General features: G+C 42.8%; 1 protein-coding gene across 1 annotated transcript; it reads left to right on the top strand.

Annotated features, from left to right (window-relative positions):
- The first annotated feature begins 3,326 nt into the window (after window positions 1-3,326).
- LOC120053826 (SUMO-activating enzyme subunit 2) lies at window positions 3,327-25,961 on the top strand. The gene is made up of 17 exons (XM_039001089.1): window positions 3,327-3,519; window positions 4,060-4,143; window positions 4,780-4,850; window positions 4,937-5,001; window positions 5,134-5,234; window positions 5,358-5,479; window positions 8,847-8,914; window positions 9,062-9,183; window positions 9,314-9,413; window positions 12,155-12,303; window positions 12,444-12,537; window positions 13,105-13,217; window positions 13,486-13,641; window positions 13,925-14,021; window positions 24,638-24,743; window positions 24,852-24,991; window positions 25,211-25,961. Exons 1-17 carry the CDS (start codon window positions 3,379-3,381, stop codon window positions 25,414-25,416), a joined length of 1,935 nt encoding a protein of 644 aa, XP_038857017.1. The 5' UTR covers window positions 3,327-3,378; the 3' UTR covers window positions 25,417-25,961.
- The last annotated feature ends 190 nt before the right edge of the window (window positions 25,962-26,151 follow it).

The following is a 26,151-nucleotide window of genomic DNA, read 5'->3' as shown; positions in this document are numbered from 1 at the left end:
AATGTGTTGTGCTGCTTGCATTTTACCTTGTGCCAAGAAATCCATTGCAGATGCTGATAAAGCTTCTGGCATGATGCCCCTGCTTGCAGCTAGTGGGGAGGATGCCGAGACCAATGAACAGAGGGGGTTGACTGAGGATGACCCATGGTTTGCTGTAAAAGAGGTTTATGAATAACACTGTTCTCCCTAAGAAGGTTATAAGTTCCTGGGTGGTAACGAGCCCACCTAGTATATGGAAAAGGGATGAAATGTTTATTGTATGTGACACCTTTTTGGTGTCAAACGGGGGAATCAAAAATGTCTATGTTGACACCTTTTAGGTGTCAAATGGGGGATTGTGGGGTTTTGTAAGGTTTTTTGACATGCTTAACTAACTATAAGCTAATAGGGCTTCTTATGCATTAAAGTTTGAATTACTGACTCATGTGAACCTGCATTTTCCATTGTTCTCACTCTTACCAGTGCTCTGTCTAACCATGAGGCCACAGCCTGAAATGTGTGTGTGTTAAAAGGAGCACTGTACTGTGTGAAATATGTGTGTATGCAACAAATGTATCTGAGCTAAGATATGAACAGCAGTCTGAAATGTGTGTGTGTTAAAAAGGGCGCTTTACTGTACTGTGTGACCGAGACTGTGCTAATCTTAGAGAGACACAGGAGGGGGTGAATCATGAGACTGCTGACTGTGGTGTACAATGGACAATAACAGATAAACTATACACATGAAGAACATATGTGAGGTTCTGAGTTATACTATAACACACGTGATTGAATATTAGCAACTGTATTATATGTGATTGAATACTATAACAAACGTGATTAGCAACTGTATTAAATGTGATTGGATATTGACAAACTGTTGGCCTGGGAGTCTGGGTGTCTGTGTGTGTGTGCTGGAAGTAACAGTTAGCGCCAGATAAGAGTGCTGGGAAGCTGTAGTTAGCCTTGAGCGAGAACAGTGGACATTGTATACAGGTGCGAATATCTCAGACAATGTTATAAAACTGTCTGACCCCAGTCTCTGGGGTGAGGGAGCGTAATCTACACAGCAACAGCGACTGGACACCAGAGAGCGCAAAGAGGCTGGGACCAGCTTATGTGCCAACACCAACGATAGGCTGGGTGAGTCTAAACCACGCCCAGTCTCTACTCTTGACAGGCCGGCTCGGAAGTGGGAACTAATCTCTGTCACGAGTATAATATACTATCTTTGTCAGGAACAAATCAGTTCTCTGTCTTATCCTGCGTGATGAAACATTGAACCCGTATATACGGAAATTGTATTTGCCATTTATTAACTTTTGAATTAAACAATTATTTTAACCAAGTTCAGGTGTGCTACTGTTCCTATCTCAGTTGAACTTTCGCAGCCCTAACAGGTTCCGACCTAGAATATGTGGACATCTATAAGTACCTAGGTGTCTGGCTAGACTGTAAACTCTCCTTCCAGACTCATATCAAACATCTCCAATCCAAAATCAAATCTAGAGTCGGCTTTCTATTTCGCAACAAAGCCTCCTTCACTCACGCCGCCAAACTTACCCTAGTAAAACTGACTATCCTACCGATCCTCGACTTCGGCGATGTCATCTACAAAATAGCTTCCAATACTCTACTCAGCAAACTGGATGCAGTTTATCACAGTGCCATCCGTTTTGTTACTAAAGCACCTTATACGACCCACCACTGCGACCTGTATGCCCTAGTCGGCTGGCCCTCGCTACATGTTCGTCGTCAGACCCACTGGCTCCAGGTCATCTACAAGGCTATGCTAGGTAAAGTGCCGCCTTATCTCAGTTCACTGGTCACGATGGCTACACCCACCCGTAGCACGCGCTCCAGCAGGTGTATCTCACTGATCATCCCTAAAGCCAAAACCTCATTTGGACGCCTTTCCTTCCAGTTCTCTGCTGCCTGCGACTGGAACGAATTGCAAAAATCTCTGAAGTTGGAGACTTTTATCTCCCTCAACAACTTTAAACATCTGCTATCCGAGCAGCTAACCGATCGCTGCAGCTGTACATAGTCCATCGGTATATAGCCCACCCAATTTACCTACCTCACCCCCCATACTGCTTTTATTTATTTACTTTTCTGCTCTTTTGCACACCAGTATCTCTACTTGCACATGATCATCTGATGATTTATCACTCAAGTGTTAATCTGCTAAATTGTAATTATTCGATTTATTGCCTACCTCCTCATGCCTTTTGCACACATTGTATATAGATTCTCTTTTTTCTACCATGTTATTGACTTGTTTATTGTTTACTCCATGTGTAACTCTGTGTTGTTGTCTGTTCACACTGCTATGCTTTATCTTGGCCAGGTCGCAGTTGCAAATGAGAACTTGTTCTCAACTAGCCTACCTGGTTAAATAAAGGTGAAATAAAAAAAAAAAAATAAACACTCTCAAGATGTGGCAAATAGGAGTGGCAATATCGTATGCTATTATCCTCAGTAATTTTCCATACAGATTGTTAGACCCCAGTGGCTTGTCATTGTTGATAGACAACAATACCTTTTTCACCTCTTCCACACTGACTTTACGGAATTCAAAAGTACAATTCTTGTCTTTCATAATTTGGTCCGATATACTTGGATGTGTAGTGTCAGCATTTGTTGCTGGCATGTCATCCCTAAGTTTACTTATCTTGCCAATGAAAAAGTAATTAAAGTAGGTTGCAATATCAGTGGGCTTTGTGATGAATGAGCCATCTGATTCAATGAAAGTGACTAGGCAACAGGGTAGATAATAGACAGTAGCAGCAGCATATGTGGTGAGTGTGAATTGTGTGTGTGTGCTGGGGTGTCAGTGTGAGTATGTGGGTAGAGTCTAGTGAGTGTGCATAGTCAGTGCAAGAGAGTTAGTGCAAAAGTGGACTTCAGTATATATGTTTACCACCACTCAAAGCAATAAACTAGTTTTATGTCAGTGATACTCTGGCTCTCAATAAGTTTCATCATGACTACTTTTTTTTTTTTTTAGCTTGACTGGATGTTTTTGTCAATCTGAAATGGAATTAATTTGCCACTGCACTATCTTGAACTAGCTATATCATCAAAACTGGTATCCACAATATCTTCCCACCCACATAGTGAGAAAGGCAGCAACAAAGCCTATTTTGGTCATGGTTTTTGGTGTGCAGTTCAGCACTGTACTGTCAGAGAAGGAAACTCAACGAACTCAACTCAAAAGCCTAAACCTCGCCTCTCCAGAAGGCGGCACTATAGGCATAGTGTTTGAGCAGTCTTTGTGTGCGTATGTCGTAGGGCCCCCTTATCGGAGTGAGGAGGTGGTGCCTGCTGCTAGCTAGCCACATAGCTAGCTCCTCTCTCTTCTGGTCTACTGCAGTTTCTGTCTTTTTCTGATCAACAATGGTACAACTAGTGGGGTCTCTCCGAAAAGAGCTCGCTGATTCCTTATCCGCTTGCCGGGTGCTGGTGGTCGGAGCTGGAGGAATTGGTTGCGAGCTCTTGAAAAATCTTGTACTCACCGGCTTCAAAAATATAGAAGTGGTAAGTCGTGCAGGGGGCGGACATTTGCTGGGTCTTTGTGCAGCTACAGGCTGATGTGTGAAAGGCCTAGCATGCTAGCTAGTCTGAAATAAGTGTATATATTAGAACATTTTCATATGGACCTGGCTATATGTAAGTGGTGGAGTTAGCAATGTAGTTATATAGCTAGTTAGTTACATGCATGTATATAAAGACAACATTTAGGCCACTTCGTCCATAATTTCAATTGCGCGCCATGTTGTCCCGACCTCTTTGTGGTCTGCTAACGTTAGCTAGACAATGCTAAGCTGTCCATACCGGTATGCTTGAAGGCTAATTAGTTAGCTGCTAGCAATGCCGGTGATTTGTGATAAGCAATGTAAACTACAATGCAGCTAGCTAGATATATAATAACGGTAGGTAGGTAGCTAACGTTATACACTTTGTAGCAGTCTTTCATACCACGTTCAACTTTTTTGTGAACCTGTCTTGATCTTATTAATTGCATTTTTTGTATCATTAATTGTGTTTTAACTTCGATTTGCTGTGTCTCTTTTATAGATTGATCTGGACACTATTGATGTGAGCAACCTGAACAGACAGTTCCTGTTCCAGAAAAAACATGTGGGGAAGTCCAAGGCGCAGGTAGGGCATAGATGCTTTGTTGTTCTTTCACAAACATGAGATCACTTGGTCGTGCATTCTAAAATACACTGAGTTTACAAAACATTAGGAACACCTTCCTAATATTGAGTTGCACCCCCTTTTGCCCTGAGGCTGTTCAGCCTCAATTCGCCAGGGCATGGACTCTAGAAGGTGTCAAGCGTTCCACAGGGATGCAGGACCTTGTTGACTCCAGTGCTTTCCACAGTTGTGTCAAGTTGGCTGGATGTCCTTTGGGTTGTGGACCATTATTGATATACACGGGAAACTGTTGTGTGAAAAACCTGGCAGTGTTGCAGTTCTTGACACACTCAAACAGGTGCGCCTGGCACCTACAACCATACCCAATTCAAAGGCACTTAAATCTTTTTTCTTGCCCATTCACTCTCTGAATGGCACACATACACAATTCATGTCTCAAGGCTTAAAGATCTTTCAGTCACCTGTCTCTTCCTCTTCATCTACACTGATTTGAAGTGGATTAAACAAGTGACATCAATAAGGGATCATATCTTTCACCTGGAAAGAGTAGGTGTTCCTAATGTTTTGTACACTCAGTGTATCCTGTACACAATCTAAATACTATTTGTGAACTTACGGCTGCTGTCTGTCTTGCAGGTGGCCAAAGAGAGTGTGCTGCAATTCTGTCCCACTGCCAACATTACAGCCTATCATGACAGCATCATGAAGTAAGTCAACTAGTGTTGTGAGTTACCGGTGTGAGAACTTAATGTCCTTGATCCTGTTTAATGTTTGTTATGTTTGTCTTTCACAGCCCAGAGTACAATGTGGAATTCTTCAGGAACTTCATGCTTGTCATGAATGCTTTGGACAATCGAGGTAGAGTAATATCTACTTCCCCCTAACTACACCCTCTTTCCCTACCCCTAGTCTGTCCGTAGAGTATGTTTGGTATCTTTTCCCTGTTGTGGTCCTGGTCTTACCGCCAGCTGAATCTTTTCTTCCTTGCAGCGGCTCGTAACCATGTGAACAGGATGTGTCTTGCAGCTGACATTCCCCTTATTGAGAGTGGCACAGCTGGCTACCTTGGGCAGGTGACTGTTATTAAGAAGGTAAGACACGGATGAAAACAACGTGTGGATGCCGATTAGATGCATGGTCATGTTCAGTGCAGTAAAAATTCATTAGATACAGAGTGTAATAATCACCTCCCTCCTTGCTTTCCCACACTATAGGGTCTTACTGAGTGTTATGAGTGCCAGCCCAAACCCACACAGAAAACCTTCCCTGGTTGTACCATTCGCAACACCCCCTCTGAGCCTATACACTGCATTGTGTGGGCCAAGTACCTGTTCAAGTAAGTGTTGTTGATGTGCTTTTTTAATTTATTTTATTTAAATCACCTTTATTTAACCAGGTAGGCCAGTTGAGAACAAGTTCTCATTTACAACTGCGACCCGGCCAAGATAAAGCAAAGCAGTGTGACAAACAACAGAGTTACACATTGAATAAACAAACGTACAGTCAATAACACAATAGCAAATTCTGTATACAGTATCTGCAAATGAGGTAAGGCAATAAATAGGCCAATAGTGGTGAAGTAATTACAATTTAGCAATTTACACTGGAGTGATATATGTGCAGATTTGCAAGTAGAAATACTGGTGTGCAAAAGAGCAGAAAAACAAATATGGGGATGAGGTAGGTAGGTGGTTGGATGGGCTGTTTACAGATGGGCTGTGTACAGCTGCAGCGATCGGTAAGCTGCTCTGACAGCTGACACTTAAAGTTAGTGAGGAAGATATAAATCTCCAGCTTCAGTGATTTTTGCAATTCGTTCCAGTCATTGGCAGCAGAGAACTGGAAGGAAAGGCGGCCAAAGAGGTGTTGGCTTTGGGGGTGATCAGTGAAATATACCTGCTGGAGCGCGTGCTACGGGTGGGTGTTGCTATGGTGACCAGTGAGCTGAGATAAGGCGGGGCTTTACCTAGCAAAGACTTATAGATGACCTGGAGCCAGTGGGTTTGACAACGAATATGTAGTGACGGCCAGCCAATAAGAGCATACAGGTTGCAGTGGTGGGTAGTATATGGGGCTTTGGTGACAAAAAGGATGGCACTGTGATAGACTGCATCCAATTTGCTGAGTAGAGTGTTGGAGGCTATTTTGTAAATGACATCATCGAGGATCGGTAGGATAGTCAGTTTTACGAGGGTATGTTTGGCAGCATCTTTGTTGCGGAATAGGAAGCCGATTCTAGATTTAACTTTGGATTGGAGATGATCTCCCGGGTGGCGCAGTGGTCTAGGGCACTGCATCGCAGTGCTAGCTGCGCCACCAGAGTCTCTGGGTTCGCGCCCGGGCTGGGCTGGGTTCGCGCCCAGGCTCTGTCGCAGCCGGCCGCAACCGGGAGGTCCGTGGGGCGACGCACAATTGGCATAGCGTCGTCCGGGTTAGGGAGGGTTTGGCCGGTAGGGATATCCTTGTCTCAGTATGTAAAATGTAATAAAATGTATGCACTCTACTGTAAGTCGCTCTGGATAAGAGCGTCTGCTAAATGACTAAAATGTAAATGTATTTAGAAGGCAAGTTGGTCAGGATGATATCTATAAGGGTGCCAATGTTTACGGATTTGGGGTTGTACCTGGTAGGTTCCTTGATAATTTGTGTGAGATTGAGGGCATCTAGCTTAGATTGTAGGACGGTCGGGGTGTTAAGCATATCCCAATTTAGGTCACCTAGCAGTACGAACTCTGACGATAGATGGGGTGCAATCGATTCACATATGGTGTCCAGGGCACAGCTGGGAGCTGAGGGCGGTCTATAACAAGCGGCAACAGTGAGGCACTTATTTCTGGAGAGATGGTCTTTAAAAGTGGAAACTCAAACTGTTTGGGCATAGACCTGGATAGTATGACCGAACTATGCAGGCTATCTCTACAGTAGATTGCAATTCCGCCCACTTTAGCAGTTCTGTCTTGAAAATGTTGTAATTGGGGATGGAAATTTCAGATTTTTTGGTGGCCTTCCTAAGCCAAGATTCAGAAACGGCTAGGACATCAGGGTTGGCGGAGTGTGCTAAAGCAGTGAATAAAGCAAACTTAGGGAAGAGGCTTCTGATGTTAACATGCATGAACCCAAGGCTTTACGGTTGCAGAAGTCAGCAAATGAGAGCGCCTGGGGACACACAGGGCCTGGGTTAACCTCTACATCACCAGAGGAGGAGTAGGATGAGGGTATGGCTAAAAGCTATAAGAACTGGTCATCTTGTGCTTTGGGAACAGATAATAAAAGGAGCAGATTTCTGGGCGTGGTAGGATAGATTCAGGGCATAGTGTACAGACGGGTAGGGTGAGAGTACAGTGGGGGTGAACCTAGGCATTGAGTGATGATTAGAGGCACAAGTTAGGCTAGGTGTGGTATCTGCATGTGTGGGGGGTGGGACAAGGGGGCTATCTGAGGGCATGTTGAGCAGGACTAGGGGCTCCGCAGTAAAATAAAACAATGAGAGCTGTCCTAAACAACAGTATACAAGGCATATTGACATTAGAGAAAGGCATAAAGCAATCACAGGTGTTGATTGGGAGAGCTAAGACAACAAAGGGTGAGACAACAATGGGTAAACAGCTAGGACAACAACAACAGGTAAATGGCGATGAATGGGCAGAGAGGGTCAGTTAGCTCCACACAGGGCCTGAGTTCGAGGCTGGGGCCGACAGATAAACAAAATTAAGTACCGTGTTAATGAACAGTCCAGCAGGCATCAGCTGTGTAGCCGAGTGATCATAGGGTCCAATGAGCAGCAATAGATGAAACAGGGAGCCGTTCGGTAGTCGATTACTATGCTTGGCGAGCGGGAGACACGGCGTTCAGGAAGCTAGCGGGCCGGGGCTAGCAGATGGATCATCACCAACATCCATGACGCAGAGGCCGGGTGAGAGCACATCGGCCGAATTACGTCAGCAGACCAGTCGTGATGGATCGGCGGGGCTCCATGTCGACAAAGGGTCCAGGCCAATTGACAAGAGAGGTATTGTAGTTGGTGTACTTCGTTTGCTAGCCGGGAGATGGGCCTAGCTTGAGGCTAACTGGTGCATGCTTCTGGACAAGGGCGTTAGCCACAATAGCCACTCGGTAGCAACTAGCTAGCTGCAAAGATCCGGTGTAATGGTCCAGAGCTTGCGTCAGGAATCCGGGGATGTAATGGGGGGAAAGCAGTCCGATATGCTCAGGGCTGATATTGCGCTGTGCAAACTGGCACGTATTATCCGGGTTAAAGCGTCTGGAGTCTGAGCTAAAGGTAAAGACCGCTAGCGGTGGCTAACAATGACTAAATAGCTAGTAGCTAATTAGCTGGCTAGCTGCTGATGGGGGTTCCAGTTATAAGGTCTAAAAAATAGCAGATCCGTACCACCTTGTGGGAGGCGGGTTGCAGGAAGGTATATTTAATTCGAAATTGGAAAAAAGAGATTGAAATGTATTAAAAAAAACAGAAAGACTGAATATTTAAATGGGACGAAAACAAACACGTCTTACTGCTGCGCCATCATGGAAGATAACTTTTATGTATCTCACTAGTTGTAAACCAATGAGGAATAGGTCATGATTGTTATCTTCATCCTTAGGTGAGTTGGTATTGCTTGCAGAGATATGTTTTATTGCTGGGAGGTTGAGATTAAGCCCATGATAATGACAATCCAGTTTTATTTTAATCTCCACCTCAGCCAGCTCTTTGGAGAGGAGGATGCAGATCAGGAGGTGTCCCCTGACACAGCTGACCCAGAGCTTTCATGTGAGTAGAGCGCAACACTAGAGAATTCTAATACTGCCACCTCCCTGCCCTCTATAGACCAGAGGGGTGAGATGCACTGACACGTATGCAGTAAAAGGCTGCTGTGTACACTGGTTTTCATTGAGGTCTCTTGTCTCCTATTCTCAGGGAACCCTGCAGACACTGAAGCCCGAGCCACAGCATCTGATCAGGATGGAGACATCAAGCGGGTGTCCACCAAGGACTGGGCACGATCCACAGGCTACGACGCAGTCAAACTCTTCAACAAGGTAGGCTTTAGTGTGAACAAGCCATTAATAAAGGACTGCTTAAGTGAAAGTGTCCCCTCGTCTTGTTGTCAACAAGCTTATTAGCCCCTCGACTTTGGCTAATAGCCATTTGATTTGTGTGGTCCTCCAGCTTTTCAAAGATGACATACAGTACCTCCTGACCATGGACAAGCTGTGGAAGAAGAGGAAAGCGCCACTCCCTCTGGATTGGCTTGAGATTCAGAAACTTGGTAAGATATTAGCATCCTACACTGAACAAAAAATATAAACGCATTGTGTATTATGTCGGTCCCATGTTTCATGAGCAAAAATAAAAGCTTATTTCTCTCAAATTTTGTGCGCAAATTTGATTAAATCCCTGTTAGTGAGAATTTCTCCTTTGCCAAGATAATCCATTCACCTGACAGGTGTGGCATATCAAGAAGCTGATTAAACAGCATGATCATTACACAGGTGCACCTTGGGCTAGGAACAATAAAAGGCCTCTAAAATTTGCAGTTTTATCACACAATGCCACAGAAGTCTCAAGTTGAGGGATTATGCAATCGGCATACTGACTGAAGGAATGCCCACCAGCTCTGTTGCCAGAGATTTTAATGTTCATTTCTCTACCATAAGCCGCCTCCAACGTTTTTTTAGATAATTTGGCAGTACGTCCAACTGGCCTCACAACTGCAGACCACGTGCATGGCGTCGTGTGGGAGAGCGATTTGCAGATGTTAAGAGTGCCCTACGGTGGGGTTATGGTATGGACAGGCATAAGCTACAGACAACGAACACAATTGCATTTTATCAATGGCAATTTGAATGCACAGAGATACCGTGATGAGGTCCTGAGGCCCATTGTCGTGCCATTCCTCAGCCGCCATTATGTTATGTTTCAGCATATAATGCACTAACCATGTCGCAAATATCTGTACACAATTCCTGGAAGCTGAAAATGTCCCAGTTCTTCCATGGCCTGCATACTCACCAGACAGGTCACTCATTGAGTATGTTTGGTATGCTCTGGATTAGAGGTCGGCCGATTTATGATTTTTCAACGCCGATACCAATTATTGGAGGACCAAAAAAAGCCGATACCAATTTAAATCGGCCAATAAATAAAATAAAAATAGATTTGTAATAATGACAATTACAACAATTGTGAATGAACAATGAACGCTTTTATTTTAACTTAGATTTTATTTATGTATTATATTATTTCGTCTCAAATAATGAAACATGCTCAATTTGGTTTAAATAATGCAAAAACACAGTGTTGGAGAAGAAAGTAAAAGTGCAATATGTGCCATGTAAAAAAAGCTAACGTTTAAGTTCCTTGCTCAGAACATGAGAACATATGAAAGCTGGTGGTTCAATATTCCCAGTTCTTCAATTTTCCCAGTTAAGAAGTTTTAGGTTGTAGTTATTATAGGAATTATAGGACTATTTCTCTCTCTACCATTTGTATTTCATATACCTTTGACTATTGGATGTTCTAATAGGCACTTTAGTATTTCCAGCCTAATCTCAGGAGTTGATCGGCTTGAAGTCATAAACAGCGCTGTGATGCAAGCATTGCTAAGAGCTGCTGGCAAATGCATTAAAGTTTCAATGAATGCTTACGAGCCTGCTGCCGCCTACCACCGCTCAGTCAGACTGCTCTATATCAAATCATAGACTTAATTATAATATAATAAACACAGAAATACGAGCCGTTGGTCATTAATGTGGTCAAATCCGGAAACTGTCATTTCGTAAACAAAACGTTTATTCTCTCAGTGAAATACGGAACCGTTCCGTATTTTATCAAACGGGCAGCAACCCTAAGTCTAAATATTGCTGTTACATTGCACAACCTTCAATGTTATGTCATAATTATGTAATATTCTGGCAAATTAGTTCAGAGTTCGCAACAAGCCAGGAGGCCCAAACTGTTGCATTTAACCTGACTCTGCGTGCAATGAACGCAAGAGAAGTGACACAATTTCCCTACTTAATATTGCCTGCTAACATGAATTTATTTTAACTAAATATGCAGGTTTAAAAAAATATATACTTGTGTATTGATTTTAAGAAAGGCATTGATGTTTATGGTTAGGTATATTCGTGCAACGATTGTGCTTTTTTCATGAATGCGCTTTTGTTAAATCATCACCCGTTCGGCGAAGTAGGCTGTGATTCGATGATAAATTAACAGGCACCGCATTGATTATATGCAATGCAGGACAAACTAGTTAACCTTGTAATATCATCAACCATGTGTAGTTAACTAGTGATTATGTTAAGATTGATTGTTTTTTATACGATAAGTTTAATGCTAGCTAGCAACTTACCTTGGCTCCTTGCTGCACTCGCGTAACAGTTGGTCAGCCTGCCACGCAGTTTCCTCGTGGATTGCAATGTAATCGGCCATAATCGGCATCCAAAAATGCAGATTACCGATTGTTATGAAAACTTGAAATCGGCCATGCCGATTAGTCGGTCGACTTCTACGCTGGATTGACGTGTACGACAGCGTTTTCCAGTTCCCGCCAATATCCAGCAACTAAGCACAACCATTGAAGAGGAGTGGGACCACATTCCACAGGCCACAGTCAACAGCTTAATCAACTCTATGCGAAGGAGATGTGTCGCACTGTATGAGGCAAATGGTGGTCACACTAGATACTGACTGGTTTTCTGACCGAAGCCCCTACTTACATTTGATTTTTTTTAACAGGTATCTGTGACAAAAAGATGCATGTCTGTATTCCCAGTCATGTGAAATCCATAGATTAGGGCCTAATTCATTTATTTCAAATTACCGATTTCCTTATATGAACTGTAACTCAGTAAAATCTTAGAAATGGTTGAGTTTATATTTTTGTTCAGTATATATTATATTGCTCCAAGCTGCTGGAGAGTGCAGTGGACCAATTTGATTTAGAAGATTTTTGTTGTGGTTTAGTTTTGTCATTGTCTCTCTCTCTCTCCGGTTGTGTGATAGCGTGTCCCCAGGAGGTGACTGGGACGGGACTGAAGGACCAGCAGGTGTTGGGTGTGGCAGGTTACTCCCAGCTCTTCTCCCGCAGCGTGGAAACTCTGCGCTCCATGCTGGCTGACAAAGGGGATGGAGCAGAACTTGTGTGGGACAAGGTGAGGACCTAATAATGGGACATTGCAGAATCAACACTGTTCCACTGGAACAAAATATTTTGGTGGAGATAGAAAATAGACCTGGGAAGATTATGCTCTTTTGGCATTGCATTTGAGTAACATTTTCCTCCTGTTGCTAGGATGACCCTCCAGCGATGGACTTTGTGACAGCAGCCGCCAACTTGCGCATGCATATCTTTAGCATGAACATGAAGAGCCGTTTTGATATCAAGTGTGGGTATTTTGGGTGAAAGATGTCGAGCTGTTAAGTTCTTATTGTGACAATTTATTATTGATACAGATTCATACAATTGATTTTACTTTCTTGCTTTAAAGTTCCAATGCTGCTGTTTTTATCTCAATATCTAATAATAACTGCTTAACAATTAAGTACCTTACTGTGATTGTTTGTTTTTAATTAAAATGGTAATTTTCTCAAGCAAGAATATGGCTAGGACTGTATGGGAGGGGTCTGAGTGGGCAGGGAGAAACTGAAAACTATATGTTATTGGCTGAGAGGTTTGGAACTCTTTGTTATTGGTCTGTTAACTAATGTACCACTTGATGTCACACAAGGCAGGCCAAAACTCCATCCCACAAACAGGCAGAAATTTTAGGCAGTCTTTTCAAACAGCTCTTACACTAAAAAGAGCATGATCATTTTCATAATTTCACAGTATTATTCCACCCTCATATTGTGGAAATGTATATAAATCATGTTTTTGACTGCACTGGGCATTTCTATGTTTCTAAGTATGATACCTATTAAGGTGTTTTGATTTTGTAAATTGTTCCTTGCAGCCATGGCAGGGAACATCATCCCAGCAATCGCCACAACCAATGCAGTCATTGCTGGCCTCATTGTGCTGGAGGCTCTGAAGATCCTGTCTGGAGATGTGGAGCAGTGTCGCACGGTGAGAAATCAGGAGTGATCCCTTCTACTCTTAGAGGGTGGTACTCTACCTTTAATCATGTGCCCCTAGTCTGCACACTCGGGGAAGCTTTGTCAGTATGAATGGGGCACTATTTTCAAAATGCAGCATATCACTTACTTGGCCCAGCATTTCATTCACTAATAGTAGCCATGATGGTTGTAAATAATTTAATAGCAGATTATGGGTGTTTGGTGTATGCCTACTGTGCTCTGAAACATTTTCCAATTTTCCTTCCTGTATGGCTTAGATCTTCCTGAACAAGCAGCCTAACCCCAGGAAAAAGCTGCTTGTTCCATGTGCTTTGGACCCACCCAGTGCCAACTGTTATGTGTGTGCCAGCAAGCCAGAGGTTACAGTCAAACTGAATGTGCACAAAACTCTTGTGCTGGCCCTTCAAGACAAGGTAACGTATGCCTCTCTGCCTCCTGTATGCGTGTGACCATGCTTGCAATCAGACTGATGAAGACAGACAAACACACAGACTGGTACGGACGTTGTTGGCCAGTGAAGACATTTTTGACCATAGAGGCAGAGATGAAGCCAGATGGATATTGACTGCTTAGAAAGTTGCATGTTGATCTATACAACATCAATCTGGTTTGCTTGTTTGTTGCAACCACCACAACACAGTGAAAAGTGATCAGCATATCTATGTGTTCCGCTAAAGATTCTTGTTTCTTTGTTAGATATTAAAGGAGAAGTTTGGGATGGTGGCGCCAGATGTGCAGATCGAGGATGGGAAAGGGACAATCCTCATCTCCTCTGAGGAGGGTGAAACTGAAGGTATAAGACAATCACAGAATAATATCAGACTGTTCCCAAGGAGACCAGTAGAGGATGCCAACCTGTTCCCATGGTGACTGCAGGCCTTGAAATTAACATTTTTAGCCACTTTACAAATAAAATACATTACTATCTTTTTTTACCCTCGAGAATCAGACAAAAAAGGTAGGCTAGCCTATTAGCTTCTTTGCATAGTCAAGCCTACACTTTGCCTCTTTAAGGCTCTCCTGAAAGATGGTTGGCCACCCTTCGTAGCCTATAAAATAATGCAACATTACAAGTACAACCAAATACTTTTTTGGTTTATAAAATAATTCCCTCCAGGGCTTGAAATTAAGGGTGTCCCGTTGTCCCTGGGACGATAAACAATGTCTACGGTTCAAAATACAACCACTGCACATATTATTTTGAAAAAATCAAATCACATTTTATTGGTCACAGACTTATTTAGCTGATGTTATTGCGGGAGTAGCGAAATCCGAAAAGCAATGAGTTCGATGCAACAGATCAGACCGTTTAGCTTTAAATGTTGATAAAGTTTTATTTCTTCATATTATAAGCTCAACAATGCGCTCATGGCTGTAGGCTACGTACAAATGTTCCAAAATGCAATTAGCGGAAAAACACTCGCTTTTAAGTTAGTTTTAACAGTGGTCAAGTAGGCTACTGTGGCTATTTGATCATAATGTAGTCCTAACAGAGTAGCCTACCATCAAAAACAATGAAGAAAATGCATCCAATAACATTTTAACATGGAAATAGCTGTTCTATCATTCAGCCTACAGTAGCAGCCAATGTGTTGTGTTCAATGTAGGTCTACATTGAGACTTTTGAAAAAAACATTAACCAGGGCTCCCGAGTGGCGCAGCGGTCTAAGGCACTGCATCTCAGTGCAAAAGTTAAATAAAGGTTAAATTAAAAAAATGGAGAAACTGTTTATCCACGTGTCCTTCAGACAAGGTGACTGAACATGTTGTTTGATGCAAGAAACCACTTTACAATATAAAATGCATCATTATTCCCATACCATTATTACAGTGAATCAGACAAATTATTCTACCCTCTGCCTATTGGCCACTTAGCTTATTCAAGCCTGTCTCAAAATACGTTGCCCCTTTAAGACAAAAAAAAGCTCTTTACCTGACTGACGTTTCAAAGGTGTCTTGAAATGCACACATTTGTGCTCTTGTAGGGAATCAGTCACTCCCCCATTGCTGACTACAAATGATCTATAACTGGGCTAATAACTCACTAACTAGCAAAGGATATGAACAAATGTACACACGTCCCTACATGAAGCTCTTGCTTTGATCTCAAAACAAGTGCATCTTGTGACGGCCCTGAATATTTCTGAACCGTCTCAGTGCTTCTCCTTCTAATAGGGCGCTTCCCCTTTAATTCCCCATTAAATAGCCAGCATCAGCTGCGCAAAGGTGAAGTTGTGATTGAGACATGAATGAGGATGTGTGCAACCCTCAGTTCATGAAGCTTCGCTATTCCGTTTGTTTTGTTGCCTTAAAGTGTGTTTTGTAGCCTTAAAGCGAGTTTACCCAGGATTGGATCCACTCTGTGCGTCTGTGGACTACACCTCTCCGTTGTTCAAAGTGGCCTTTTCTCTGCTGGAGATATGTTGGCGGATTGGATTGTATGACTGACCACAACTTTTTGTACACGGTATTTCATTTGCTTTGGGGTGATGTATACTGTGATTTATGTAGTTGTGAGGACGTATTAGTCTTTGATTAGTCTTTGATACGCTTTATAGTTCTGTTGCAAAATAAGTGTTATTTTGAGTGTATGAATAATACTGGGTTTACGCTACGGACAAACGTTGCGTGACTAAGGTCACTTGAGTCCCTGAACTTATTTACCGGGCTGGACTCTTTATGCCCGAGGTACAGGACATTTCTAAATGAACAAGAGCGCATTATTTGTTATATTGTTGTGGGTGTGATCATTTATGTTGTTAATACAACCACGCAAAAGAATACACTTGTTTGAAGTTCTTTCCAATGTTTTAAGGGTTTATGAAAAGTATATTTCCATCCTGACTTTTACATAAATCCTTTGTATTGGTGTGACTTGACGGACCAGATGGGACTCATTCCCTCCCAAACCAAAAGTAGAAACCAATGTTTTCTCTGGTAGGCACAACCTACCTGGCACTCCTATAAATAACCTCAAGTCAAAACCGTTACAATCTACTCTCGACTGCTGATGCTGCAAAAAGTCCAGTTCAAAGTGAATGGCACAGATCTATATATGGCAATGGTCTAATCCTGAATGCTGATTGGTTAAAACAGAATTCCCAGCCGGTGTCTATTCCACAAGTTACCACCGTCATACCAATCTATGATGTTAAAATGCCTATTTACTTTGTTCCATCTGACTGCGCAATCCACTGTCTCATCAGCCCAGCCAGGCACTTTATAAACTTGATCTCCACTATAAAAAGCATATAAACATTAACTCACATTTCTTTTAGACTAACATTTTAGTTTTCAACAGAGGAGATTTGTATTAATCTTGCTGTCTGTCTCTCCGACATTTGCAACATTATCTCAATATTGAAATTCTATCTTCAGCATTCCCATAGTAATGAACGTGTCGGGACGAGACAGTCAGGCAGCGTTTCTCAGCCAGTTGAAATCATGAATCAGCTGGCATAATTTGTTTGTATTTATACAAAGAAATGTCACTAGAAAACAGCTTAAACAAATGCAAATGAGGATAAGAACATTGCCAGCCAGTATGGCAATGGAACATTTATAACGAACGACTGAGTCGTGTCCATAGATACAGAACAAAATGACTGAATGACTTGGTCATTCAGCAACCGAACCAATAGAACGAACGACCAGCCGGCTTGGGTAGCAACCCTAGATTTGTGTTGGGACTATATCTTTTGGAAGGATGAAATGGTATGAATAAATAAATCAAAACCTTTTAAATTAAAATATGGCAATCATTATTTGAATATGTTGGTAACCCGTTTGTATAAAAGTGATAATGCCCTCGAAGCCGGTGTTTGAGCTGCAGTAGGCAGCCAGAGAATAGCAGAGAAGCCGGTGTTTGAGCTGCAGTAGGCAGCCAGAGAATAGCAGAAAAGCCGGTGTTTGAAGGATATATTGGCACGGGTGTTAGGCCCGAGACGGCAAACCATGCCAATATATCCTCCAAACACCGGCTTCTCTGCTATTCTCTTGCTGCCTACTGCAGCTCTGATTTGGTTACGATGCACTGGTCTGTGTAGTGCTGCCTGCGTTGTGCCTGTCATGCAATAGACTCCTACTCAGATGCATTCTGCCTACAAAAAATGTCTTAGTTTCTTTTGTTTCGGTATGTTGCATTGAAAGTGGCTAATATTGTGTAGATTCCGTCACAATTCCCACAGTAAAGGGAAACGTTGATAGTGTTAACTAATGAGGAAAACTCTAGAAAGTTGAGTGAAATTCAATCTCGTGCTTCTCTGTGTGCACTGATATTTCGTCTGCTTGACAGTCCCGGGGGGAGCACATGCGCAGCTTAGAGGGAAAATTTCTCTCCAATCTTGTGATCATTTGTTCTGAACGAACCGTGCCTCGAGTATTTTGACAGAATCCAGGCTTTTGTACGTTAATGTTAATTATCCTTCATTATATTTGTCAAACATGACTGCCGTTTAGCCTATATGTTATTAAAAGTTTGGCAAAAATTTCTGGCGCCTCATGTCAGCGTCGATTTGGACATAATATGAGGCTGTAGCCAATATGCATAGCACCTACACTTTGACATGTAGGCTTTTATTTATGTACATGAAAGATTATAATATTGGCCCCTCTTATCCAATTCCGATCGGAGTAATTGTTTTATATTGTTATGTGTGCTTTGACAATTACATTTTTTGGGGACTTAAATCTTACTTTTATTTTTTCTTGTCCCGGACAAAAGGACAAGCGTTGTCAAGCTATGGACTGTATATTGTACTAGGGTTGGACGATGTCAACATTTGTCCTATTGCGATTATGTACTCGTAAAACATTGTGATATACGATGGTATTGCCCCCTATTGGCCCTACATTTGGAGAGAGAAAAACAAATAAAATAAACAGTTGGGCTACAACTGGACAATTCAGGATGAGATGTTGTTGAAAGCCTGGGCAGAGGCAAACATCTTCTTATATTCCTTTCTGGTGGAGCTTCAGCGTGGAACAGATTTCTATGAGTGTGTGTGACGCTCACATGACGTAGCAAAGTAACAGTCAACTGATGTGGAACGGTCTGTAGTGAGTTAGGTTATAAATCATGGGCTGGAGAGAAGCAAAGTCTACCATCAGAACTTGATAATTGCTTTGTCTCGTCCTCTCTAAATATTGTTTGTTCAATCTCTCAAAGCTGTGGCTGAGAATAGCCTATGTCTAGGTGTATTGACTCCGATTTCATTCTTGATTTTGAAAGCGGCAACGTTAAGACAACACCAACAGGCTATTATAATATTTGGGGATAAGGCTACTGTTTATAATTTTTACTTTTCTTGTAGCTTCTTTAATGTCTAGTAGGAATATAAACTCAGAAAAAAAAGAAACATCCCTTTTTCAGGACCCTGTCTTTCAAAGATAATTCGTAAAAATCCAAATAAATTCACAGATCTTCATTGTGAAGGGATTAAACAATGTTTCCCATGCTTGTTCAATGAACCATAAACAATTAATGAACATGCACCTGTGGAACGGTCGTTAAGACACTAACAGCTTACAGATGGTAGGCAATTAAGGCCACAGTTATGAAAACTTAGGACACTAAAGAGGCCTTTCTACTGACTCTGAAAAACACCAAAGGAAAGATGCCCAGTGTCCCTGCTCATCTGTGTGAACGTGCCTTAGGCATGCTGCAAGGAGGCATGAGGACTGCAGATGTGGCCCGGGCAATAAATTGCAATGTCCGTACTGTGAGATTCCTAAGACAGCGCTACAGGGAGACGGAACGGACAGCTGATCGTCCTCGCAGTGGCAGACCACGTAACAACACCTGCACAGGATCGGTACATCCGAACATCCTGTACCTGTCCCGCAGGTGTGATGGCAACAACAACTACCTGAGTTACACCAGGAACGCACAATCCCTCCATCAGTGCTCTGACTGTCCACAATAGGCTGAGAGAGGCTGGACTGAGGGCTTGTAGGCCTGTTGTAAGGCAGATCCTCACCAGACATCACCGGCAACAACGTCGCCTATGGGCACAAACCCACCGTTGCTGGACCAGATAGGACTGGCAAAAAGTGCTCTTCACTGACGAGTCGCGGTTTTGTCTCACCGGGGGTGATGGTAGGATTTGTGTTTATCGTCGAAGGAATGAGCGTTACACCGAGGCCTGTACTCTGGAGCGGTATCGATTTGGAGGTGGAGGGTCCGTCATGGTCTGGGGCGGTGTGTCACAGCATCATTGGACTGAGCTTGTTGTCATTGCAGGCAATCTCAACGCTGTGCGTTACAGGGAAGACATCCTCCTCCCTCATGTGGTACCCTTCCTGCAGGCTCATCCTGACATGACCCTCCAGCATGACAATGCCACCAGCCATACTGCTCGTTCTGTGCGTGATTTCCTGCAAGACAGGAATGTCAGTGTTCTGCCATGGCCAGCAAAGAGCCCGGCTCTCAATCCCATTGAGCACGTCTGGGACCTGTTAGATTGAGTGTGAGGGCTAGTGCCATTCCCCCCAGAAATGTCCGGGAACTTGCAGGTGCCTTGGTGGAAGAGTGGGGTAACATCTCAAAGCAAGAACTGGCAAATCTGGTGTCCATGAGGAGGAGATGCACTGCAGTACTTAATGCAGCTGGTGGCCACACCAGATACTGACTGTTACTTTTGATTTTGACCACCCCTCCCCCCTTTTGTTTAGGGACACATAACATTTCTGTTAGTCACATGTCTGTGGAACTTGTTCAGTTTGTCTCAGTTGTTGAATCTTATGTTGATACAAATATGTACACATGTTAAGTTAGCTGAAAATAAACGCAGTGGACAGTGAGAGGACGTTTCTTTTTTTGCTGAGTTTAGGTTATTGGCCATTTGGTTTTCCAGACTCACATGGAGGGATTTATATCATAATAAGCTTAAACTTGTCATTCAATTTTTCTATAGGCTATTGATGTTTGTTCTCTCATTATTAGTCCCCTGGCTACTTTATGTTTTTAGGCTATTCAAACTTATTTTGGTGATGTAACTTAGCTAGCATTCAGCATTCATTGTTTGATCAGGAGAACGGCATGCATGCATAAAACGATGAAAGCATAGCCTAGCCCAAAGTCATATTCATAGCCTATCGAATGGAGAGAGAGAAGGGAATATAGCTTACGTTTTTTTAAACGCCTAGCCACAAGATAGTTAAGGACTGTCCGTTATTTACAGTGCCTTCAGAAAGTATATACATACATCTTGACTTATTCTACATTTTGGTGTTACAGCCTAAATACAAAATTGATTAAATGTTTTTTTAAATCTTACCCATCTACACACAATACCCCATAGTGACTAAGTGAAAACATGTCTTTAGACATTTCTACACATTGAAAATGAAATACAGAAATCTTATTTACATTGGTATTCACACCCCTTTGCCATGTCACTCCAAATGAGGTCAAGGGCATCCAATTTCTGTTGATCATCCTTGAGATGCCAATACAGCTTAATTGGAGTCCATCTGTGGCCAATTAAATTGCGTGGACATGATTTAGAAAGAAGCACACCTGTCTATATAAGGTCACACAGTTTGACATTCCTGCAGTCAGCATGCCCATTGCACGCTCCCTCAACTTGAGACATCTGTGTCATTGTGTTGTGACAAAACTGTACATTTTAGAGTTGCCTTTTGTTGTCCCCAGCACAAGATGCATCATGCTTGATATTGATCATGCTGTTTAATCGACTTATTGATATGTCAGGTGGATGGATAATCTTGGCAAAGGAGAAATGCTCACTAACAGGGATGTAAACATTTTAGAGAAATAAGCTTTTTGTGCGCATGGGATCTTTTTTTTTTTGCTCATGAAAGATGGGACCAACACTTAATGTTGCGTTTCATATTTTTGTTCAATATATTTGGCCTGAATGCAAAGCGCCGCCTGGGGAGAACTAGGCCACAGCTCATCACCCGTCAAACATAACCCCTACCGTGAAGCATGGTGGTTGCAGCATCATGCTATGGGGATGCTTTTCAGCGGTAAGAACTGTGAGACTGGTAAGGATAGAAGGAACATTAATGGAGCCAAATACAGGCAAATCCTAGATGAGAACCTGCTTCAGAGTGCAAACGACCTTCGGTTGGGGCAAATGAGCCCAAGCATACAGCCAAAGCAACGCTGGAATGGCATCAGAACAAGAATGTGAAAGTCCTTGAGTGGTCCAGCCAAAACCCAGACTTGAATCCCATTGAAAGTTTGTGGAAAGACTTGAAGAATGCTGTTCACTGGAAGAATGGGAGAAAATCCCCTAATTCATGTGCATAGCTGATACAGACATACCCAAGACGGCTCAAAGCTGTAATCACCGCCAAAGGTGGTCCTGCAAAATATAGACTCAGGGGTGTGACTACTATGTAATAGAGATATTTAATTTTCAATAGATTTGCTAACATTTCTAAAAACATGTTTTCACCTTGTCATTATGGGGTATTATGTATAGATGGGTGAGGGAAAAAATCTATTTAATCAATTTTGAATTCGCCCTGTAACACGTACTGCATTGAATAGCCCCCGCGATATGCAACTTTTCAGGTAAGTTAGGAACCAATATACACAGGTAGGAAAGCAAAGGCTAGCTTTTTCAAACAGAAATTTGCATCCTGTAACACTAACTACAAAAAATTCTGGGACACTAAAGTCCATGGAGAATAAGAGCACCTCCTCCCAGCTGCCCACTGCACTGAGGCTAGGAAACACTGTCACCACCGATAAATCCGCGATAATTGAGAATTTCAATAAGCATTTTTCTACGGCTGGCCATGCTTTCCACCTGGCTACCCCTACTCTGGTCAACAGCCCTGCACCCCTCACTGGAACTTGCCCAAGCCTCCCCCATTTCTCCTTCACCCAAATACAGATAGCTGATGTTCTGAAAGAGCTGCAAAATCTGGACCCCTCCAAATCCACAGGGCTGGACAATCTGGACCCTCTCTTCCTAAAATGATCTGCTGAAATTGTTGCAACCCCTATTACTAGCTTGTTCAACCTCTCGTATCATCTGAGATCCCCAAAGATTGGAAAGCTGCCGCGGTCATCCCCCTATTCAAAGGGGGAGACACTCTAGACCCAAACTGCTACAGACCTATATCTATCCTCCCCTGTCTTTCTAAGGTCTTCGAAAACCAAGTTAACAAACAGATCACCGACCATTGCGAATCCCACCGTACCTTCTCCGCTATGCAATCTGGTTTCCAAGCTGGTCATGGGTGCACCTCAGCCACGCTCAATGTCCTAAACGACATCATAACCGCCATCGATTAAAGACAGTATTGTGCAGCTGTATCCATCGACCTGTCCAAGGCTTTCGACTCTCAATCACCAAATTCTTATCGGCAGACTCAACAGCCTTGGTTTCTCAAATGACTGCCTCGCCTGGTTCACCAACTACTTCTCTGATAGAGTTCAGTGTGTCAAATCGGAGGGCCTGTTGTCCGGACCTCTGGCAGTCTCTATGGGGGTGCCACAGGGTTCAATCCTTGGGCCGACTCTTTTCTCTGTATACATCAATGATGTCGCTCTTGCTGCGTGTGATTGTCTGATCCACCTCTACGCAGACGACACCATTCTGTATACTTCTGGCCCTTCTTTGGACACTGTGTTAAGTAACCTCCAAACAAGCTTCCATGCCATACAACTCTCCTTCTGTGGCCTCCAACTGCTCTTAAATGCAAGCAAAACTAAATGCATGTTCTTCAACTGATCGCTGCCCACACCTACCCACCCGTCCAGCATCACCACCCTGGACGGTTCTGACTTAGGTATTTGTAGTTGTCCACATATTCTAGGTGTCTGGTTAGACTGTAAACTCTCCTTCCAGACTCACATTAAGCATCTCCAATCCAAAATGAAATCTAGAATCGGCTTCCTATTTCGGAACAAAGCATCCTTCACTCATGCTACTAAACATAACCTCGTAGAACTGAATATCCTACCGATCCTTGACTTCGGCGATGTCATTTACAAAATAACCTCCATCACAGTGCCATCCGTTTTGTCACCAAAGCCCCATGTACTACCCACCACTGCGACCTGTATGCTCTTGTTGGCTGGCCCTCGCTTCATATCCGTCGCCAAACCCACTTGCTCCAGGTCATCTGTAAGTCGTTGCTAGGTAAAGCCCCGCCTCATCTCAGCTCACTGGTCACCATGGCAGCACCCACCCGTAGCACACGCTCCAACAGGTATATTTCACTGGTCACCCGCAAAACCAATTCCTCCTTCGGCCGCCTTTCCTTACAGTTCTCTGCTGCCAATGACTGGAACAAACTGCAAAAATCACTGAAGCTGGAGACTCGTATCTCCCTCACTAGCTTTAAGCACCAGCTGTCATAGCAGCTCACAGATCACTGCACCTGTACATAGCCAATCAGTAAATAGTCCATCCAACTACCTCATCCTCATATTGTTATTTATTTTGCTCCTTTGCACCCCAGTACCGCTACTTGCACACTGATCTTCTGCACATCTATCACCCCAGTGTTCAATTTGCCATACTGTAATAATTTTGCCACTATGGCCTATTTTATTGCCTCACCCCCCTTATCCTACCTCATTTGCACACACTGTATATAGACTTTCTCTATTGTATTATTGACTGTATGTTTGTTTATTCCATGTGTAACTCTGTTGTTGTTTGTGTCGTACTGCTTTGCTTTATCTTGGCCAGGTCGCAGTTGTAAATGAGAACTTGTTCTTAACTAGCCTACCTGGTTAAATAAAGGTGAAATAAATTAAATTAAAACAGAACAAAATGTGGAATAAGTCAAGCGGTATGAATACTTTCTGAAGGCACTGTATAATATAGAAAATTGGTTTAGGCCCTAAGGCCCAAGCATCCGACAGAGGGGGGAGAGACAATATTTTCTGAATGGCCAATTTGCGCTGCTTTGGTGTACTACTCTGCTCTGTCTCGCCTACATTCCTCTTGCGTTCTGTATAACATATTTATTGAAACAGGCCAGCCTTTATTAATATGAAGCCTTTCATAAAACAAGATTATAGCAAATAGGAATAGACAAATTACTTGGAATGTCACTGAGCTGCCCTGCCCGACTCTGTTATTTATTGCGCGGTGCTACTCAAGTTCAAATAGGCTAAACCAGGGGTCTCCAACCCTGTTCCTGGAGAGCTACTGTCCTTTTCTCTTCAACCCCAGTTGTAACTAACCTGGTTCAGGTTATCAACCAAGTATTACGGTTGCTCTCCAGAAACAGGGATGGAGACCCCTGGGCAAAAACGTTGTCTGTCACATCACAATGTTGTCACCATTGGCAATGGCTGTCGATCATCGTCGATAGACGATACTATCATAATATCGCTAAACCCTATATTGTACTCAACGGTATACTCTTATCAGGTATACATATTTATTATCATGCACCATTCTCTTCTTATAGCAAACAACAGCAAGTTTCTGTCTGACTTTGGGATACGACATGGTAGCCGTCTGCAAGTGGATGACTTTCTGCAGGATTACACACTCCTGGTTAACGTGATTCACTGGTAAGAGAGGATGTATTTCTCTGTGTGCTGTATATGCCTTTGCATTTGCATGACTAATGCAAATTTGTTTCCCTAATGTAAATGTATTTCTGCGCTTGTCTGGAAAAGTGAGGACTTGGAGAAGGATGTGGAGTTTGAGGTGGTGGGTGACGCCCCTGACAAGGCCCCAACCCCACCCAGCGCACAAGAGGACAAGAATGTTGCCAACGGCAACAAAGACTCTGCAGAACCGTCCACCTCTTCCAAAGGTGAGCAAAACTGACATTGACTACAGAGAGACTGTTTTAGACGGTCTAATAATCAAAATCCTGGTCATAAGTCACCTGTCCTGTCCTTTAAACCATTTTGTTTATAGTACTGAGAATCATGTGCAGCTATGTTTATTTTGTAACTGAACGTAAACTCTAAAATGGTATATGTCAATCGTCTCTCGTCTGACTTTCTCTTGCTTTCCTTTCTCCTCTTAGCCCCTGCTGAGCAGGATGATGTTCTGATAGTTGATTCGGACGAGGAGGAGCCGTCCTCCAGCACTATGGATGTCCGCATGGAGTCAGGAGGCCACAAGAGGAAGCTCCATGATGCTGAGACAGGCGAGGCTTCAGCCAAGCGCCAACGCCTGGATCAGCCTTCGGCTGCCGATGAGGACGATGATGACATCATTGCACTAGACTAGTATGTCTCTCCTGGCCCCTCCCCTCTTCAGAAGGATGAAACTCTGTTTGTGTTTTCATAAGCTGTTCCTCTTACCAAACATGTGTAAATATAAATGTACAAAAACTGTTAAGTGTGCCAGTTTTTTTATTTTGGTCCATCACAGATTGATAAAATACTTTTAGCTTTTTGTATTTTTTATAATGTATTTGTCATGTCACGGTTTGTAGGGAGACTGAAAGAAACATTTAATAGCAAATGTTTTTTCAGCGTATTTCATCCAGTAAACTTACACCTCCATTGAAGGAATGGGGGAAAAAAGTTATCAAACCCAATCATTTCTTTGAGTCAAGCATTGATTGAATTTTCTTTGTAATTGTTAACCATTGACCACTTGCAGGGTGAGTTGCTTTGTCACAGCTGGTTAAAAAAGAAATTGTACTGGAGTTTGTTACTTTATTTATAAATCTTTCATGTGGTTTATAGTTGGAGCCATCATATCCAGGCCTCAACCTCCTTTTGGACCAAATAGATAACGACACAATAAACACTTACACATCTAATGACCCCAAACTTGTTTTCTTAAGCTTTAGCATACACCTTATTACTGGTATACAGTATTTGTTTGGAACATCAGTACTTTGGCTTGTTTTTACTGGACACACCATCAAATTTCAATTTGCTAACTTATTTGTGGTGCTTTTTTTGGGGAGGGGACTATAAAGCCCTTTCATTGCTTGGTTTTGGTTTGACAATA

This window comes from Salvelinus namaycush, chromosome 9 (assembly GCF_016432855.1).
Source record: "Salvelinus namaycush isolate Seneca chromosome 9, SaNama_1.0, whole genome shotgun sequence".
In the NCBI taxonomy this organism is placed as follows: Eukaryota; Metazoa; Chordata; class Actinopteri; order Salmoniformes; family Salmonidae; genus Salvelinus; species Salvelinus namaycush.
The sequence above is the reverse complement of the archived record's forward strand: the minus strand, read 5'-3'. Positions and strand labels throughout refer to the sequence as shown.